This window comes from Capsicum annuum, chromosome 7, assembly GCF_002878395.1.
Source record: "Capsicum annuum cultivar UCD-10X-F1 chromosome 7, UCD10Xv1.1, whole genome shotgun sequence".
Classification (NCBI taxonomy): Eukaryota; Viridiplantae; Streptophyta; class Magnoliopsida; order Solanales; family Solanaceae; genus Capsicum; species Capsicum annuum.
The window spans coordinates 71,883,270-71,904,624 of NC_061117.1; the positions used below are offsets into that span (position 1 = coordinate 71,883,270).

The following is a 21,355-nucleotide window of genomic DNA, read 5'->3' on the forward strand; positions in this document are numbered from 1 at the left end:
AAAGAGAATTAAAGAAGATTTCAGGACTTAGACTCTACAGCTTGAAAATAGAACACAAGAAAGAAAAACATTCCTAAATGTCTTGTAGCCTCTCCCTTATGAATATGGCGCGCTACACACTCTTAAAAGAGACTCTACTCGACAAGACTTTGCGGACTCCCAATTAAACATGAACCTAGGGCTCTGATACCAATTTGACACAACCCAAACCAGGGCCTAGTCATATCGGGCATCTAAAGTCTGACCTAGATCGGATACCACCCCCAATACCCAACCATAATTGCCTTGTACCCTATGTCGAATGAATTCTGAATATATAATAAGATAGAACAATTTTAATTGAAAGACATTAATAAAGTTCATAACCATAACTATCCAAAGATCCAACCAAGCATCCAATCGGTGTTAGCCCCAATACCAATACCAATGCCAAGGCTGACACCAATACCGAACTGTCCAGGCCCATAGCAGTCACACGAAGACTCTAACAAAACACAAAGAACATTCGATTGGGATATGCCTCCGACCATAGCCAAAACCAAAGTCTAAGAAATAAACAAAAATATGTAAAAAAAGTTCACAGCATGAAATGGAGTCTTCCAGAGTATGAAAGCTCACCACTTCAATCCAACCCGAATGTTGTCCCCGAATACAAGTCACTGAGCATGACAAGCAGTATGGTCGATTTCTGCATCGCGTGGAAATATAGTGCTTGAAGATAGATTAGCAGGTGAACGCTCGCATGTACTCTGGAGTAAGGAAAAATTAATGCCATTATTTAAAACCAAGGTAAATGACCATATAAAATCGTATACATACATATATATATATATACCATATCAGGGAAGGGAACCAGGTTTAACAGGTATTTAAAACCTTTAACTTGGGATTGCACTGCTATACTAAATCCACCTATGGGCTATATGAGTTCAGCTCTACTGCTAAATGGGCCACAGCGCGTGCTAGCCGTATGAGCCGGAGAAAAATCAAAGATGACTAGTACATCTCCCAAAATATAAGTGTGACATAATGCACACGATCACCAAGACCAACCTCACATCAGCAGAAATGAGTTTCCAGTTTTGGTCCCCCCAGGACCGCCACCTTCCTTGGCTTTGCTAACGCATCCCCCTTTAAGCCCATATTAAAATCATTCACATATAACCAACCAATTACCAAGGGGTCCTTTTAATTGGGCATTAACCATTGGTATCGTCATACCAAAACTAGAGCTTCCAAGTCTATCCATTTAAGCCATACCAAAGCCATTAAACTAATTTGACTCCAAAGTTTCTATTTAAACCAATATTATGGCCACCAAGATCTTTACAATCTATTTAAAATCATTTAAATCAATTTAGGTTTCATTACCTTTTATGCAATGTAGGGATTTTAATAATAGTCAAACTATGTGATGAACATTCTCATTGGCATTTTAACAAACATGTTGAGGGCGTATAGTTTCCAAAGCCAAAACCAAGTATCAATTGACTATTCCCATGCAACCATCTGTTCAAATCACAATTATAACATAAGAACCATAAGTAAAACATGGGAAAATACTATCGAACTATGAACAACCAAAACCCCCAATATATACTTCAAAACCCAAAACAATACCACAATAATACCATGAAATTCATTCATTAAAACATGCTTTAAGTTCAATTAATAATGAGGAGGAGTAACATGCCTTAGACAATAAGGAAGACAGAGAGAAACCACACTTAAGAGCCTTAATATATTCCCTTAAAGAAAACCCTAGCCTTTCTTATACCAAGAGCTTGAGAGAGATTTGAGAGTGTTTTGAGAGTGTTTGATTGAGAATAATAGGCTAAGAAAGCCCCAAAGGTGTTTTATGTCATGGGTTTCAAAAGGAGTTAAGAGAGGAAATGTTCAGAATACCCCCAACTTAAACTATAAAAATCTCATCCCAACGTATGAGTCAAGCCTTTAAGTCGTCACCATAACATATGACCAATAACATCTAGTTGTCACCAAGACAGTAGGTTGGAAACCACATTCTATCCAACATACGACTCACTTGCTCCACTTGTATCATCACCGTACGACTAGTACCAATCCAGTCATACCCTAAGCAGATCATCAAGGGATGATACTAGATAACGTATGATTGGACACTATACCCCTTGTATTTTGAACATATGTCTAGTACTCAGCAAGTCGTACCCATAACAAAAACTCAACCACTACCCACTGGACACCCTACGAGTTGGGTCACTTGACTCATACCTACACCATACGGCTAGTATGGTAAGTCGTATGATAATCAGAAAGCTCAAGACTCGATAAATTTACAAGGGCAAGAACCTAGGGTATTTTAGAGGATCGATCAGATTTGCCGATAATGCCAAAGGTAACGTCATTGGAGCCGACTTAGTGAAGCTCAAATCCTCAAGCGAGCTCATTGAAGTACATCTCGTAGATAGAACCAAATACAACCTGCTGAGTATCAGTCAACTATGTGATGCAGGATTCGGAGTATCCTTTAAAGCTGAGAGTTGCTCCATCAAACAAGAAAAAAGAAGTATTTTTCTTATCGATGAATGTGCTGATAATATTTATGTTTTAAATAATCTTGATTTTGCTACTCTGTCATGTTTTACTGTGCAAACCAATGACAAATGGTTGTGGCACAGAAAACTTGAATATGCCAGCATGCATGCCATTAAAAAGTTTTCTAGAATTGAATTGGTAAAAGGTCTGCCAAAACTAAGGTTTGAGAAGGATCACCTCTGTGATGCCTATCAACTTGGTAAATAGACTCGAACATCATTTAAAGTCAAAGATATTTTCACTACTACCAAGCTCCTTCAAACAATCTACACAGATTTGTTTGGCCCCAATTAGATTGCAAGAATTGATACAAAAAGATACGTATTTGTTATTGTTGATGATTATTCTCATTTGACTTAGGTAATGTTTCTTGCTCACAAGCATGAAACATTCATTACATTTCAGATCTTTTGTAGAAGAGTACAAAGAAAAGCAGGACATTTGACTTACGTTCATAGGATCATAGAGGAGAATTCAAAAATAAAGCTTTTGAGTAATAATGTGCTAAAAAAGGCTACTCTGAGAACTTCTTATCTCCTCAATTTCCTCAACAAAATGGTATGGTGGAATGAAAGAATAGATCTTTTCAAGGGACCGCAAGAATCATTATTCAAGAATAAAATCTACTATATCACTTTTGGGCAGAGGCAGTAAGCAAAACATGTCACATTCTCAATAGATGTCTCATCAAACCAATTCTAAAGAAGACTTCTTATGAGGTGCGGTAAGGAAAGAAGCCTTGTATCATCTATTTTCATCATTTTGGATGCAAATATTTTATCCACAATAATGGTAAGAATAATTTAGGAAAGTTTGACCCACAAAGTGATAAAGGAATTTTTCTTGGGTACTCTCCCACCAGCCTCGCCTATAGAGCTTATAATAAATGGAATCTATGTGTCGAAGAATCTATGCATATTTTATTTTATGAAACTAAACTCCTATATGAGCTTGAGTTTTGATGAAGAATAGGTAGATTATCTACATTCAGAAGCAAGAACAGACATAACTCTTGAACTAACAACTTTTGAGTCGACTATAGCTCATCTAGAGTCAACTCCTATTGATGAAACAATAAAAACTAATGTTCCATGACAATGGAGAGACAATGCAAGCTTTCCAAATGTATTTGTCATGAAAACCCAGATGATAAGATGTAAACAAGAGTGTCATTAAGAAAACAGGGGTTTGTTGCTCTTATGTTTCAAATTGAGCCCAAAAAGGTTGATGAGGCCCTCAAAGATAAATCTTGGGTTGAGGCCTTGAAAGAGGAATTAGAATAATTTAAATATAATCAAGTTTGGAATCTAGTTGAAATACCCACGAACTGCTCAATTGTTGGAATTAGATGTGTCTACAAGAACAAACTAAACTAAGAAGGTAAGGTTATTTGAAATAAGGACAAACTTGTAGCTCAAGGCTACTCCTAGCAGGAAGCTATTGATTACGATAAAACTTTTGCTCTTGTAGCAAGTTCGAATCGATTCAAATTTTTGTAGCTTTTGCCGCCTTTAAACATTCTAAATCATATCAAATGGATGTTAAGAGTGTTTTTATAAATCGGTTTATTCATGAGGAAGTTTATGTAAAACAACCTCGTTTCGAAAATTCATCTTATCCAAATCATGTTTTCAAACTATCAAAAGTACCCTACAGTCTCAAACAGTCCCCAAAAGCCTGGTATTATAGGTTGAGTACTTTTTTGTTAAATAATTATTTTCAAAGAGGTAAAGCAGACACTACTTTTTTTACTCAAAAGTTTGATCCCAATCTACACATTGTGCAAATTTATGTCAATGATATAATCTTTGGTAATCCTAACATTTCTTTGTATGAGAATTTTGCAAATCTAATGAAAGGAGAATTTGAAATCAATCTCATAGGAGAACTCACATTTTTCTAGGAAATACAAATCAAGCAAACTCCCAAAGGTACATTTATCAGTCAAGCCAAATATATAAAGGAACTCATCAAGAAATTTGGTATGAAAAAAGAAAAGGATTTCGGAACTCCAATGAGTCCATCCTTAAAATCTTGATCAGACACATTCGAAAAGAATTCTGATGTAAAAACAAACAGAGAAATGATTGGATTGCTACTGTACTTGACTGCAAGTCGATCAGATATTATATGTTCAGCCTATGCATTGTAAGATTTCAGTCGGTTCCTAAAGAGTCTCATATGACTGCCGCTAAAAGAATCATTCGATATCTCATTAGGACACAAGATATTAGACTATGGCACCCTTACTCCTCACATTTTGATTTAGTTGGCTATTGAGATATTGATTTTGCAGGTGACGAAAATGATAGAAAGAGTACTAGTGGAATATGTCAGATTCTTAGTGATGCACTAAATTCATGGCATAGCAAAAAACAAACCTTAGTTGCTCTCTCGACAACTGAAGTTGAATACATCGCCATTGGAAATTGTAGTACTCAAATTTTATGAATTATGCATCAATTATTGCATTTTAATTTACTTTTTGAATTTGTGGCTATCATGTGTGGCAACACTAGTGCAATTAGATTACCAAAATATATTGTGCATCATTCTAGAGCTAAGTATATAGATATCAAACATCATTTCATTCGAGATCATGTAAAAAATGGAGATTTTTTCTTTAATTTTGTTGATTCAAAAAATCAGCTAGCTGATATATTTACGAAATCCTTATTGGAAGAAAGATTTTTTTTCCATAAGGAAAAGCTTTGATATAACCTACATTAATGATATTTAATTATATAACCTTTTATTTTGTAAAAAAATCTTCTACACAATTTTATTTTTTACCCCCTCTTACTCACCATCATCACCTCTTTTTATCCATCCTTTCATGCCTCATTTTTCACTCTCTTCTTAATTACTGCCACTTTACCCTTTTCTTTTCCCTGGACCTCTACCGTCTTTTCACTTTACAAGTCGTCTCTATTCACTTCATCCCTCTTCAACTTCCCTCTCCGTCTTTTTAAACCCTCTCTAAACCCATTATTCTTCAATGACCTGAACAAATCAATGGCTAATATTACAAAATCTCTTCAGATTGTCACTCTGACAATCTTGATCCAATCCTTATCTCTGGCTCCTTTGAGAAAGCCTCTTCACACTCCTTGCACTCAACTGCTCTTACAAAATTCTCCACCCCGAGTCTAAATTTATCTATCAAGAAAACTCGCCCCTCTCATATGGATTCCCTTTCATCGGACGACATGCATAAATTTTGGACTAGCTCAAAATGGGAGAAGTTTGTCGCTTTCAAAAATAGCTCAATTGTACCTGGCCAAATCATTGAACTCTCTCTATTAAAAGAATCTCACTAGAATATAAGTTCCTTCACTAAATTCAAGACTTATCTCTAGTATTTCGCCTCTGTGGCATGGAAGTGTATGAGGATCCTATGTGCATGTTCTATCCAAACCTTTGCCTTTCTCAAGATAGTGGCGAATTAGAAACCCTGGTTCTTGAAATGAGAATTATCGTAAATGATTTTCTATTTGAAAAGTTTTTTACACTAAGTTCTCTGGGATCATTCCATTCATAAGTGGTACATGGCCTGAAAATTTTGAGGTTAGCTTTGAGGAAGCTAAAAAGATCATTTCTGACCCAAATGTCTATTTATCCAAATTTTGTCCTTTGTCTCTCTGCTTCAAAAACCGAATTCTGCATCATATTATCTCCATAACACTTATTCCTCAAAAAGAATCTCTTAGTAATGTGACATGTCGTGATGTCTTTGTGTTGTACTTCATGGTGAAAAAGTATAAATCAATTGGGTTGTCTGGTTTCAAGAATATATATTGGAAAGCATTGTAGATGCTCATGCCTCCGCTAGCTTGCCCTATGGACTGTTAATCATCTGAATCCACCTTATTACTCCATTGATCTCTCAGCATACCCTATTGTGGAAGTCTCAACAACGTATGATTCTAAGGCCTTTGCCAACATGGGATATCTTGCTAGACAATGAATGGTGCAAGAAGGACTCTGTCAAACCAAGAACGGATCTTCATAACATAAACCAATCTATGTCTAATTTTGTGCTACCTATGATTAAGGAAATAAGGAAGTCAAGGATCGACTCAAGGCAATCTAAGAAGGTTTGTTGCTTCTTCAGGAGTCGACTACCAGACTATCGTAGTTGGGTAAGAAAACAGTATTGATATAGGTAAGGTGCGGCTAACTATTGATGGATTCAAGCAGGTGTCAAGTTGTTCAATACACTGTTTGTGTGTTTGGAATTCATCAAATTTGAGGTCAACTCCTCCAATAACGATCTTGACATATCATTCCAGAATTCTTACTCCAACTTCTCCAAAAATGTTGAAAATTCCTATGAGCAATTCTATCACAATATGCACAACACTCTAACCTATTTACTGGCCAAGCGTTAAGATGATGACTCTCTATTCAAAAAAGGGTCTAGTCCCTTCTTTTAGGGGGGGGGGGGGTTTGTAATTGATACTTTAACTTGTCCTGCCACACTTCTTTTTTTTACATGATACTTTGGTAGCTCATTTGTTGTGGTGTTCTATATGTGTTTTTGTGTGCTTTTCTCTTTTTTATATGTCAAAAGAGGGAGAAACTGAAACATCAGATAGGTCTTCAAGTAAAGGGCAACTAGTCGACTACTAATTCTCTAAAGTCAACTGACAACAAAGTTAAAAGAGTCAACAAGAAAGGGGGAGGAAGCCGACTACAAGAACAGGGAATTCAATTGTTTATTATTTGTCATTATAAAAAAAGGGGAGATTGTTAGCCCCATATTGTCATAATATATTTTAATAAAGAAAAACTAATAAACGAATATGTGCATGATACATTGAAGATGCAGCTAGTCAAGGAAGATCTTTCGGGAGATAAATATGGAGAAGCATCTCATGTGATCCCTAACTACAAGAAAGTCAATGTTGGTTTTGTAATCGCATAAAAAACGTATCTCATTGGATCCCAAATTATAAGAAAGATAAATTGGCAATCAATTGCAATAGCATCTCGCAAGGAATTGCAAAAGAAAAGAAGATCACGCCCTCTACATAGACATATCTAATATAGACATGTATGGTTGTGAGTCTACATCCGAGAAAGGAAGGTTGCACCATATGTACGAACATATCTGATATGGGCATACCAAATAGTGTAATTTTACTATCAAGGAATCAATCTAAATCCTTGCTTGAGAAAAAATCCATTGGGTTTTTCTTATAGAGCAAAGAAGTCAGATATACTGAAGGTTATACGATAGAAGATTGAAGATTAGAGACATCACACAACTTTATAGGAAATTCTTACTATGTCTCAATCTTATTCTCTTTAAAGCTTTGTAATTTAAAGTTTACAATAGTTACAAAAGAGAAAGGTCGAGTCAACTTAGCCCTACCAGTTGAGGTTGTGTCACAAGATCTGAATAACAAAATAAGATTCAGAAATTTTTCACTCCATCTGTACTCTAACTCTACTTTGAAAGCTCTAAGAAAACCCTTGTAACCCAAGGGGACTGGAAGTTGGCACCACATCGGTGTTTTGAACCAAGATAAATCCTGTGTTATTCTGTTACTTACTTATTTATTTGTTTACACATTAAAGTTTAATCTATTTTGTTCAGTATACTAATCTTCAGGTGAGATGACAATCAAGATTGATCAGTCGACTTAGAAAAAATTCAATTCACCTCCCTATTCTCGAATATTAGGGATGACCTGCGGATCCATCTATGTCTGCAGGTTACGACATGCACCCAGCATGTTAACATGTAGCACAAAATAGTGGGTATAGGCTGACTTATGTTGGCACACATGCTGACACCTACGTGTATAGGTGGCCAGGTACGCACACGGGTCACATTCTCATTTCCAAATAGGGCCTCAAAGGGTGGCCTCCCTTCGAGGTGCATTGTGACATGCATCCGCACATGCTCAAGTGTGTTAGCAAATGAAGAAAATTTTCTTATCAAATTTTTTTGATTAAAATATTACTAATTCTTAAGTTTCAAATGAATTTTGTTCAAAAAGATAATCTTTTAATCAATTTTCAAAGCCAAAATTAAAGCCTAAGTCGATCGACGACAATGACGCAAGATTTGTCATCTTCTTGCCACACCATACTCATCAAGGAATGCATCTTAATTTAAGCATAAAAGTGTTCTCGTCTCCCAATGTGAGAACAAAAAACTCATCTATAAATTGAATACATATTTTCACTTTTCCATCATTTTACTTCCTTTTATTTTTTATTCACTTTCATCACAAACCCATCAAGTACTAATATCATTTATCATGTCAAAAAGTATTTTATCTTTTCTAAAAAAGTGTAGCTATTCGATATCTAAAGGTCAGTGATCCAATATTAATGTAAACATAAGGATAAAGTATTATCTTACAAAAACGTCTTCCATTTCTGCCTGTGGTTAGAATGAAAGAATTTTAATCTTCCATCAACCTCTTTGATGGTTGTATTCCACACATTTATAATCAACTTGAAAATATTATGATTTAAAACTTTTTACCAAAAGTGAAAAACGAATCTTTGTTTTTCTATTAAAATATTGGAAAACTGTTAAAAGTTTAAAATGATTCTTTCTTTGTTTGATAGAAGTACTTACTTGCACATAAAACTGGAGATGGGAGTTTCACAGCTCAAGAACAGACATAACAGAGGTATCAACTTATCCAAATTTTTCATCGAAGAAACTAACATGTTATAAATTTTGGATTTTTAATATTTCAAAAAAAAAATCAAACATTAAGCCAGTAAAAACAGGATTGAATATTTAACTTAGGATAAAAGAAAATTAAGGTCCTTATAAGGAAAGCCTAAACGTACAGAAGAGAAAATTTAAGAGTGTTAGGTAAATTGCCTATTTAAAATTATAAGAATGTCTAGACTACACTCATAAAATTAAAGAAATGTGTTATAAAATAAAGACAAAATATCAAACTCACATAAATGAAGAACTAGAGAATTTCAGTAGTACATTTTTTACTACTTTGATGTATCAATAAAATGTATAAAGGGTAACTATTTATAGACCACCAAACTTAATTCTTAAGTTGCCAAACTTGACTTCAAGTTGGCATGTTTGCAAGATGGCAATTTGGCCAACTATCTTAGGTATTCAAATTCAAATTGAACAAGCAATTCTTGGTGTTCAAATTCAATTTGGCTACTAACTATTATCTCTAATTAATGACATTTTACACATATATATATTGTGACACCCAGTGATGGCCTCGACTAAATACCTCATTTCAAAGTATGCTAAGGGGGTTAAATGTCTGAAAATATTCTAAGTGTAAAAAAGGGACTTAGTAACATTTTGAGCTCTTAACCTTTGATGATCTTATTTTCAACCTTTCCGACCTGGAAAGCTAATTTTTAAGTTGTTTTATGATCGAGGAAGTTGTTATTACATCTCGGGTAAGTTTTGGAATTTTCGAGCATCATTAGAGGGGTATTTGGATTTTGGAAGCAGTGGCCCGACGTGAAGTTGGCAAGCTGCTTTGATGAAATAGTGGACCAACGCGATCTCAATGCATCGCGTCGGGTAACGCTTTGGTGCCCAGTTCGCGAATTCTTTTAAATAACTGGCCCTGGGGAGGGCAATTAAGTCTTTTTCCTTGTCACATCTCAGCCATAACACAAAATTAAAAGGCGTTTAGGGGTAAACACATCATAAAATGACTCATATTCTCTCAACACAAACCTTAACTTCCCTCCCATAGATCAAGAACTCTTCTTCTAAGTCAAGAGCTTCAAGAAATGAGTCAAGGCTAGGGATCCACTCTTCGAAACTATTGATATAAGGTATGTGGGACTACTCAAAAAACCTGGGGTATAAGTTTAAATGTTTTATCAAGATTAAAGATCCCCAATTATGATTTATAATAAATTGTTCAATATCACTTTCGAAAAATATGCATCATAGGATTGTTTTGATAAAAATATATGTTGTCTTGAACCACTCTTCATGGAAGTTGAACTGTAACTATGTATATTCGAATTTGTATGTTTGTAAAGTTTGAATGAGAACATGAATGATCAAAATTCTCTCTTTTATCATGATATTGTCGATTTTGCTTGTTATGGGTTGTTTAAAGGCATGAACTTTCTAAGTGAAACCAATGGGCGAATGTTTGTGAAATGATCATGGTTTGATACTGTTTATGACATGTTGAGCATATGCTTTCACATGGTAAATGGTTATGTGTCAAATTAGCATCTTCCTTGGTTTTAAAGAAATTTCATATATGAGGTGACCACCTGTTGATTATGCAATTGGGAGGAGAAGGTTTTGATGAAGATGTTGAATGAAAGATTTAATGCATAACTCTCTCATCTAATGTTTAAAAGTTAGGGTGGTCACTAATATGATAATAAGTGAAAAGGGCTACAGATTGATATGATGTGATTTGATTGCCTTGCAAGGCAGGGTATGACGATACCTGATGATTATATGCCCCTAACAAGATAATTTTTTGAATGTTTTGAAAGCATGAAGCATGTTGTTTTAAAGAATTAAAATTTGGGCTTAAGAGAGTGAGTAGGTTACCCGAAAGAAGCATTTGAGTATAAAGGCTCATCGCTGAAAATCGTAACTGCCGATACAGGTGTTATGATATTGTATCCTACATGGGAGATAATAAAAATAATTAGAACATCTCATATGGGGGGGATTCTTGGGGTGTGCTCACATGGGAGGTATCACCAGCTCCAAATCCTAAAGGCTACTTGGATTGAAGGCTCGGGCGCCGAGTCATAGACGGGTCCCATATAGCCCGTGGGACTACAGATTTGTAGAGTGTACCAACTAGCTCAAAAGAATAATAAGAGTGGTTCAGTGTGACAAACTTGTTTTGAAGTCTTAAAGGTATGCCCAAGTATGATTTCTTTCACTTATATGATTAATTTTGACATCATGAAAAGATCTCATCTATTTTGTATAAAAACATGTTATTTGGAGTTATTTCACATACCAGTACAATTGTATTGACTCCCTATATTTAGGGTCTGAGGCTTAGTCTAACGGTCCTGCTAAGATGTAAGTTTGTTTCAGACAGAAGTGAAGTGTGCAGTTGGTGAGCCTTCTCTATTCTGAAAGGCCTATTTTATTTCAGACATATGTTATTGCTTTTAATCTAGGTCCACCGAGGGCCTTGTCCCAATTTTCAGACAGTTTTATCTATTTTCATATGTAATAGAAATTTCGTAGACTGATATGGATATTGTCTAGATGTTGGTGGAATTCCTTCATTATTGACTAAGTTGAATTCAGAGTTTGACCATGGTTCTGTAATGTCGTTTATTCCCGCATTTTATCTTTGTATATGAATGGTGTATGATTGCCAGTTAGAAGGGCTCTCGTGCCTTCATGGTGCGGGATGCCCATCATGACCAGATCTCGTTTTGTGTTGTGACAAATTTGGTATCAAAGCCCGATACATGGTCCCAGGTTGTCTGCCAAATTGCATCGGGTAGAGTCTTGTTGATGAGTATGTAGCGCGCCACACTTATAAGCAGAAGGCTACTAGGGTTTAGGAATGTCTCTTTTTTTTGTGATTTAGTTTATACTGTGGAGTCTAAAATATACCCTATTCATTGGTCTCTTGTATTTCAGAAAAACTATCATGCCTCCACGCCACTGCAATGATCAAAATACCCAGACTTATGATGTCCGTCTCACCCATGGGATGAGGACATACAGCAGGGCTCACACTCCCGAATTTGTCGCTGCTTCGAGATTTCTTCATATTTAGACCAGCCCACCCGAGGCACCTAGGGCTCCCCGATCTGGGACTACCCATACCTAAGTTCCTGAGAGAGAGGTATCAAATACCGAGTTCAGACAGTCGATGCAAATTCTTACATAGTTGGTGGTTTCACTGGCTCGACGGTCGGAGGATGTTGGGTATGCATCTGGTGCATATGAGACTACTAGGGTGAGTTAGTTTATAAGGCTGAATCTGCCTAAGTTTATAGGTACAAAGGTAGGAGAGGATACACAAGAGTTTGTGGACGAGATCGAGGGGTAATGCATGTGGATGAAGTGGAAGGGGTTGAACTAGCGACTTATCAACTTAAGGAAGTAGCGAATCAGTAGTACAATGAGTGGGAAGATTCGAAGGGTGACAATGCCCAGCCCTCTATGTAGGGCAAATTTGTGGAAGCCTTCCTAGACCGATTCTTTTCTCAGGAGTTGAGGGAGTCCAAGGCAGAAGAGTTCATGAACTTAAAGCAAGAAAAGATGAGCATCAAAGAGTACACTCTGAAATTCAATCAAATCGCCTGTTATGCTTCTGAGTTGGCTATAAACATGAGGGCCTATATGACGAAGTTTGCATCTGGTCTTTTGGATGACTTGGTGTTAGAGTGCAAGGGGGCAATGTTGAACAGGGATATGAACTTCTCCAGACTGTCAATTCACATGCAGCAGGTTGAGGATCAGAAAAAGAGGGTTGCTGAAGCAAGGCAGAAGGATAGATAGACCAAGAGGGCTAGACCAGTAGACCAGAACTTTAGTCAATGTCAGGATAGAGATTAGGGTAACATGTGGTTGAAGAGGAATACTTGGGGTAATGCTCAGTGTTCAGCCAGCGTCCCAGCGCCTAAACCTCCAGTTGATCGACGGTCTTAGAGTTTTTAGCCTATCCATAGATCGAGAATGCAAGGGAATCAGTCCCAGGGCAGCGTGGGTCAGTCATTCAAGACACCCTCTCTGCGATAGTTGTGGGTAGAACCATCCGGGGAGATGCTTTTTCGATGGTAAAATGTACTATTCATGAGGTCGATCGGGGCATATTCAGAGGGACTGTCCCTCGAGAAAGAATGTTGGAGGTACGAGTTCCCAAAAAAATTCCACAGCACCACCACCTCCTAAGGACGCTGCTTTATCTACTAGGAGTGGTCGCAACTGGTTGTATACCTTGTCCAACTGTCAGGAGGAAAATGCCTCACCAGATGTAGTCACGAGTATGTTAGAAATCTTTTCCGTAATGTATATGTGTTACTTAATCCCGGGTTTACCTTGTCTTATGTGACCCTATATGTAGCAGTCGGTTTTGGGTTTGTGCCCGAAGTTATTGCAGAACCTTTCTCTATTTCTACTCCTATAGGTGATTCTGTTGTGGCTAGGAGGGTATATAAAAATTGTATTGTATCTATTTGTAGCAGTGATACTGTGGCAGACCTCTGGTTGATTTCGCTGCTATTTTAGGAATGGACTGGCTTCATTCGTGTTATGCCACACTAGATTGTAGAACCCGAGAGGTTACTTTCTTTTTTTTGAACGAACCAGTGATAGAACAGAAGGGTCATTCTTTAGCACCTAGAGGGAAATTCATCTCTTACCTCAGAGCCCGCAAACTTATATCTAACGGTTGTTTGTATCATCTTATTCGGGTAAAAGATTCTAATATTGAAAGTCCTTCTCTTCAGTCTGTCTGTGTGGTTAATAAATTCCCAGAAGTCTTTCCCGATGATCTCCCAAGGATACCCACTAGATAGGGAGATAGATTTTGGTATTGATTTATTTTCGAATACCAATCCCATTTCTATTTCGCCATACAGGATGGCTCCTACTGAATCGAAAGAGTTGAAAAAGTAACTGGCAGATCTTTTTGATAAAGGCTTTATCCGTCCAAGTGTCTCTCCCTTGGGTTCACCTGTACTCCTTGTGCGTAAGAAAGATGGCTCCCTCCGTATATGTATAGACTATCACCATTTGAATAAGGTCACTGTCAAAAATAAATATTCCCTTCTTAGAATTGATGACCTCTTTGACCAACTTCAGGGTGCTAAGTGTTTTTCAAAGATAAACCTTCGTTTGGGGTACCATCAGTTGAAGGTTAGGGAGGTTGATATTCCTAAAATAGCCTTCCGAACCCAATATGGCCATTATTAATTCTTAGTCATGTCCTTCGGATTGACTAACGCCCCTGCAACTTTCATAGATCTAATGAATAAGGTGTTCCATCAGTTTTTGGATCTATTAGTCATAGTTTTAATTGACGACATCCTGATTTATTGTAAGAGTGAGGAGGATCATACCAATCACCTCCGAATTATTCTTCAGACCCTCAAAGATCATAAGTTGTATGCAAAATTAACCAAGTGTGAATTCTGGCTTAATGCTATTGCTTTCTTGGGGCATATTGTGTCTAGTGAAGGGAACAAGGTTGATCCCCAAAAGATTAAGGCAGTGAGAAAATGGCCCAGACCCACGACTCCAACCGACATTTAGAACTTCTTGGTTTTGGCAGGGTATTACAAAAGGTTCGTAGAGAGTTTTTCTTCCATAGCTGCTCCACTTACCAGGATGACACAGAAAAAGGTAAAATTTGTGTGGTCTGACTCTTGTGAGAATAGTTTCGAGAAGTTGAAAGATAAGTTGACTACTGCACCTGTTTTGACCCTTACCGAGGGCACAGAGGGTTTTATGGTGTATTGTGATGCATCCCAGGTGGAACTTAGGAGTGTACTTATGCAGCATGGTAAGGTGGTAGCTTACGCATCTAGGCAGTTGAAGGTGCACGAGCGAAACTACCTCACCCATGACTTGGAGTTAGCGGCTATGGTGTTTGAACTTAAAATATGGCAGCATTATCTTTATTGGGTACATGTTGATATATTTACTGACCACAAAATTTACAGTATGTTTTCGCGCAAAAAGAATTAAATCTCAGGCAAAAGCGCTGGTTGGAACTTCTGAAGGATTATGACATGAGCCTGCACTATCATCCAGGCAAGGCGAACGTAGTGGTCGACGCCCTCAGTAGATTATCTATGTGCAGTCTTTCTCATGTTGAGAAAGGAAAAAGAGAAATGGTGAAAGATATTCACCAGCTTGCAAATCTAGGGGTGCGACTTCTGGATTCTGAGGATGGAGGAGTAGTTGTGCATAAAATAGCTAAATCTTCTTTGTGCGCAGAAGTTAAGGAGAAATAGGTCGAGGATCCCATCTTTATGCAGATTAAGAAGTGGGTCAACAGAAGGTGATGTCTTTTGAAATTGGAAGTGATAGTATTCTGAGATATCAAGGTAGGTTATGTGTGCCAGATGTGGATGGTTTGCGAAAAAGACTTCTGGACGAAGATCACACTTCGAGATATGGTGTTCACCCATGCTCTACTAAAATGTATCATGATCTTAAAACTATATATTGGTGGAATAATATGAAGCGTGATGTGGCTGACTTTATTTCCAAGTGTTTGAATTGCCAACAAGTTAAAGTAGAACATTTGAGACCAGGTGGTATTTTCAAAGAGATAGCTTTGCCTTTGTGGAAATGGGATATGATCAATATGGACTTCATCACGGGGACTTCCAAGGTCCCAAAACCAATATGACTCTATTTGGGTAATTGTAGATTGGTTGACCAAGTTAGCTCATTTTCTGCCGATGAGGACTAACTATTTGGGAGATGATTATGCCAAGCTATACAATAAGGAAATAGTTTGTTTGCATGGGGCATTGATATCCATTATATTCGATTGAGGTACGCAATTCTCTTTGCAGTTTTTGAGATCTTTTCGGAGGGGTTTAGGTACCGAATGAACCTGAGCACTGCATTCCACCCTCAGACGGATGGGCAAGCTGAGCGCAGCATTCAGACACTTGAGGACATATTGAGGGCTTGTATAATTGACTTTAAAGGCAATTGGGTAGATCATTTGCCATTGATAGAGTTTGCCTACAATAATAGCTACCATGCCAGCATGAAGATGGCCCCTTTTGAGGCATTTATGGGAGAAGATGTAGATCACCAATTGGGTGGCATGAAGTGGGTGAAACATGGTTGTTTGGGTCTGATCTTGTCCATCAAGAAATGGAGAAAGTGAAAATCATTAGAGAACGACTCAAGACAACTCAGAGTCGTCAGAATTCCTATGCCAATGTTTGGAGAAGGGAGTTGGAATTTGATTTTGCTGATTGGGTGTTTCTAAAAGTCTCCCCTGTGAAGGGAGTTATACGGTTTGGGAAGAAAGGGAAGCTGAGTCCTCGTTATATTGGACCATATCAGATTGTGAGAAGGATAGGAGGGGTCTCTTATGAGTTAGTGTTGCCCGCAAATCTGGTTTCTATCCATCCCATGTTTCATGTGTCCATGTTGAAGAAGTGTGTTGGAGATCATTCTCTCGAGTTGCCTGTAGAGGAGATCAAGTTGACACACTCCTTGATATATAAAGAAGAACCTGTTGCTATTCTGAATCGTCAAGTCCGGAAGTTGAGAAGCAGGGAAATAGCTTCGGTTAAGGTGTGCTGGAAAAATCAGAAAGTTGAAGAAGCTGCTTGGGAATTAGAGAACGATATGCGAACTAGATACCCAAACCTTTTTGAGTTAGTAGGTGACGACATAGAAGGTACCACTCCATTACTCTTTATATTCCTCTTTCTTTTCCTTAGTATGTTGAAATCGTGCTTGTCTGTATTCTAAGCCATCATTCGGGGAAGAATGATCCCAAAGGGGGGATAATGCGACGCATCATGATGTCCTCGACAAAATACCTCATTTCATAGTATGCTAAGGGGGTTAAATGTCTGAAAATATTCTAAGTGTAAAAAATGGACTTAGTCACATTTTGAGCTCTTAACGTTTGATGATCTTATTTTCGACCTTCCGACCCCGGAAAGCTAATTTTTAAGTTGTTTCATGATCGAGGAAGTTGTTATTACATCTCAGGTAAGTTTCAAAATTTTTAAGCATCGTTAAAGAGGTTTGGATTTTGAAAGCAATGGCCTAACATGAAGTCAGATCACCGCATCAATGATAGTGTCGCTGAAACAGTGGACCGACGCGATCTCAATGCGTCGCGTCGGGTAATGCGCCGGTGTCCAGTTCGCAAATTTTTTTAAATAACTGGCCATGAGGGAGGGTAATTAATTCTTTTTCCTTGTCACATCTCAGCCATAACACGAAATTAAAAGATGTTTAGGGTTGAACACATCATAAAACCACTCATATTCTCTCAACATAAACGTTAACTTCCCTCCCATAGATCAAGAACTCTTCTTCTAAGTCAAGATCTTCAATAAAGGAGTCAAGGCTAGGGATCCACTCTTCGAAACTATTGATATAAGGTATGTGGGACTACTCTAAAAACCTTGGGCATAAGTTTAAATGTTTTATCAAGATTAAAGATCCCCAACTATGATTTATAATGAACTGTTCGATATTTTTTTTAGGAAAATATGCATCATGGGATTGTTTTGATGAAAATATATGTTGTCTTGAACCACTCTTCATGGAAGTTGAACTATCACTATGTATATTCGAATTCGTATGTTTGTAAAGTTTGAATGAGAGCATGAATGATAAAAATTTCCTCTTTTATCACGATATTGTCGATTTTTCTTGTTATGGGTTGTTTAAAGGCATGAACTTTCTAAGTGAAAACCAATGGGCGAATGATTGTGAAATGATTATGGTTTGATACTGCTTATGACATGTTGAGCATATATTTTCACATGGTAAATGGTTATTATGTCAAATTAGCACCTTCCTTGGCTTTTAAGAAATTTCAAATATGAGGTGACCACCTGTTGATTCTGCAATTGAGAGGAGAAGGTTTTGATGAAGATGTTGAATGAAATATTTAATACATAACTCTCTCATCTGATGTTTAAAAGTTAGGGTGGTCTTTAATATGATAATAAGTGAAAAGGGCTACAGATTGATATGATGTGATTGGATTGACTTGCAAGTCAGTGTATGACGATACTCGGTGATTATATGCCCTTAACAAGATAAGTTTTTGAATGTTTTGAAAGAATGAAGCATGTTGTTTTAAAGAATTAAAAGTTGGGATTTCGAGAGCTAGTAGGTTACCCGAAGAAGGCATTTGAGTGTAAGGGCTCATCGCTGGAAACCGTAATTATCGATGCGGGTGTTATGATATTGTATCCTACATGGGAGGATAATAAAAATAATTAGGACATCTCACATGGGGGGATTCCTGGGGTGTGCTCACATGGGGGGTATTACCAGCTCTAAATCCTGGTGGGTACTTGGATTGAACGCTCGGCCGCCAAGTCATAGGTGGGTCCCACAAAGCCCGTGGGATTACAGATTTGTAGGGTGTACCGACTAGCTCAAAAGAATAATAAGAGTGGGTCAGTGTGACAAACTTGTTTTAAAGTCTTAAAGGTATGCCCAAGAACGATTTCTTTTACTGATATGACTAATTTTGACATCATGAAAAGCTATCATTTATTATGTATAAAAACATGTTATTTTGAGTTGTTTCACATACCAGTACAATTGTATTGACCCCCTATATTTTAGGGTCTAAGACTCAGTCTAGGGGTCCTGGTAACCCGTAAATTTGTCTCAGACAGAAGTGAAGTGTGCAGTTGGCGATCCTTCTCTATTCCGAAAGGCCTATTTCATTTCAGACATATGTTATTTATTTTGATTTAGGTCCACTGGGGGCTTTGTTCTAGTTTTCAGACAGTTTTAGCTATTTTCGTATACTATAGAGATTTTGCAGACTGATATTGATGTTGTCTAGATGTTGATGGAATCCCTTCATTATTGACTAAGTTGAATCCAGAGTTTGACCATGGTTCCATAATGTCGTTTATTTTCGCATTTTATCTTTGCATATGAATGGTGTATGATTCCAAGTTAGAAAGACTCTCGGGCCTCTCGGGCCTTCATAGTTCGGGATGCCCATCACAGTCAGGGCCTATTCCGGGTCATGACATATCTCACATGACATTCATGTTATATAACACTCCCTCTTTGATATCCATTAAGAGATAATGTCTCTCGTTAAAACTTTACTAGGAAAATCCAATAGGAAAAAGCCTAGTGAAGGAAAAAGAGTACATACATCTTGTAATATGCCTTTAATGTTGTCTCATTAAAAAACTTACCAGAAAACCCGATTGGGACAAAACCTTGGTGAAGGAAAAAAGAGTACAACGCGTATTTTACTCCCCCTGATGAAAAATTCAACTTAATGGCTTGAATCTCCACATTTAAATCTTGTGCATCTTCTTAAAAGTTATAGTTGATAGAAACTTGGTGAACAGATCAACAATATTATCACTTGCATGAGTCTGTCGCACTTTGATACCACCATTCTTCTGGAGCTCATATATGTAGAAAAGTTTTGGAGAAATGATCTTCGTTCTATCTCCTTTTTATGAATTCTCCCTTTAATTGTGTTATGCATGTTGCATTATCTTTATATAAAATCGTAGGCACTTTATCATATTCCAGACCATAATTTTCTCAGATGAGATGTATCATGGATCTCAACCACACACATTTTCAACTTGCTTTATGAATAGCAATTATCCAGCATGATTTAAAAAAGTGACATCTTTTGTATACTTCATCAAAAGCCATGATGTAGTCGTATCTCCATATATAAGTAAATAGCCCATCTAAGATTGAATTTTATGTGGATCGGATAAATACCTTTTCAATGTATGTTCATCAATGAACAAATATTTCATTTGTTAAACGCTCTAAGTATACATCCAGTAGTACGCATTATTAGCTGCCTCATTAAAAACCTTGTCAGGAAAACCCTGTGGGATACAACCTCGGCTAAGGAAAAAAGAGTGCATCACGCGTATTATACTCGCATTGTTTAAAACACACTTTATTCTTATAAATGATGCTCGGCAATCATAAGAGCACCAACTGCACTAAAATATAGTACTTACCAATCATTTTCATATGATCAAAATTGATTTGTTTTCAAGTTAAGCGATCTTTATAATCATGGGGTATCCAATAAAATCGCTTTATAACATTTTAATTCCTTCAAGGATATTTATATAAATTTGTCATCTAGCTAGACATGACAATAATTCATTATGCATATTCAAGATTTTCGAGATTGTCAGACTGAAACAAACCTTATTTCATCCACCATAGGAGAACAATTCTCCTACAATAATGCCAGAAACTTTGTGAAATCATTATGCCAAGTCATACTTTATATCTTAAGAATTTTACTTTTACATAGCATATTATTTGTACCTCGCTAGCATTATACATCTGGTCTTTGGATTATGAGCCTAAATATTCACTTTTCAAGTGAAACAAGTTACTTGAATTACATACTTTCGTTTGGCCGATAATTTATCTATCCATATTTCTTTGACAGATTTGTATCCAAGATCCTCGATATTATTTATAATGTTGAGCGCTATATTATATCAAAGATATCATCAACAATTGTTTGATATCGGTTCCAATAAGACATAACTTAATAAAGATCTCTTCATATTCATTACTTATTCAGGTACCTGAACCTTTGTCAAGATTTTATGAAGTGTTATATCGGTGCTAAAGAATTTGCCTCATTATCATGACTATCTTGATCATTTGCTCATTTCCTTCTACAAAGAGTTTTACCTTTGGAATCGATTGGTCTATCACGCTTCAGGCATATCATACTCTGTCCTTTTACGGACTTTTCATTGGAGCATTTCATAGTTGAATTATCATATAGAGTTAGCAAGCATATCTGACAATTAGTTTGCAATTTTTGCAAATGAATTATCTCTTGAACTTCAGGTTCACATATATATTTTTATGAGTATCTAGATAATTCATTTCATGCATAATTTTCAACTATTAATCAACTCTCCCTCTAATGTTAGAAATTCTAACATTTATTCCCAACCTTATCTTGGAATTCGTATTTGTCCATTGTGATGAAGCAATTGCATCATATGCCGCACACTGAAATTTTTATATTAAAATTATTTGGTTCTTAACCATAAAATAATAGTGATAAGGGAGTGTTGTTGGCTTGATGCATATGAA

General features: G+C 36.8%; 1 protein-coding gene across 8 annotated transcripts in view; it reads right to left on the minus strand.

The window, feature by feature from the left end:
- The window catches only part of LOC107877903 (probable receptor-like serine/threonine-protein kinase At5g57670), a 49,951-nt gene that overhangs the window by 18,257 nt on the left and 10,339 nt on the right, over positions 1–21,355 (minus strand). For 3 of the 8 annotated variants that reach the window (XM_016724703.2, XM_047393580.1, XM_016724704.2), the window contains exon 7: positions 619–749. The exons of the other annotated variants lie outside the window; for them this stretch is intronic. In XM_016724703.2, the coding sequence (XP_016580189.1) occupies positions 657–749 (93 nt within the window). In that variant the 3' untranslated portion in view covers positions 619–656. The remainder of the gene's footprint in view (positions 1–618; positions 750–21,355) is intronic. 8 annotated transcript variants of the gene reach the window in all.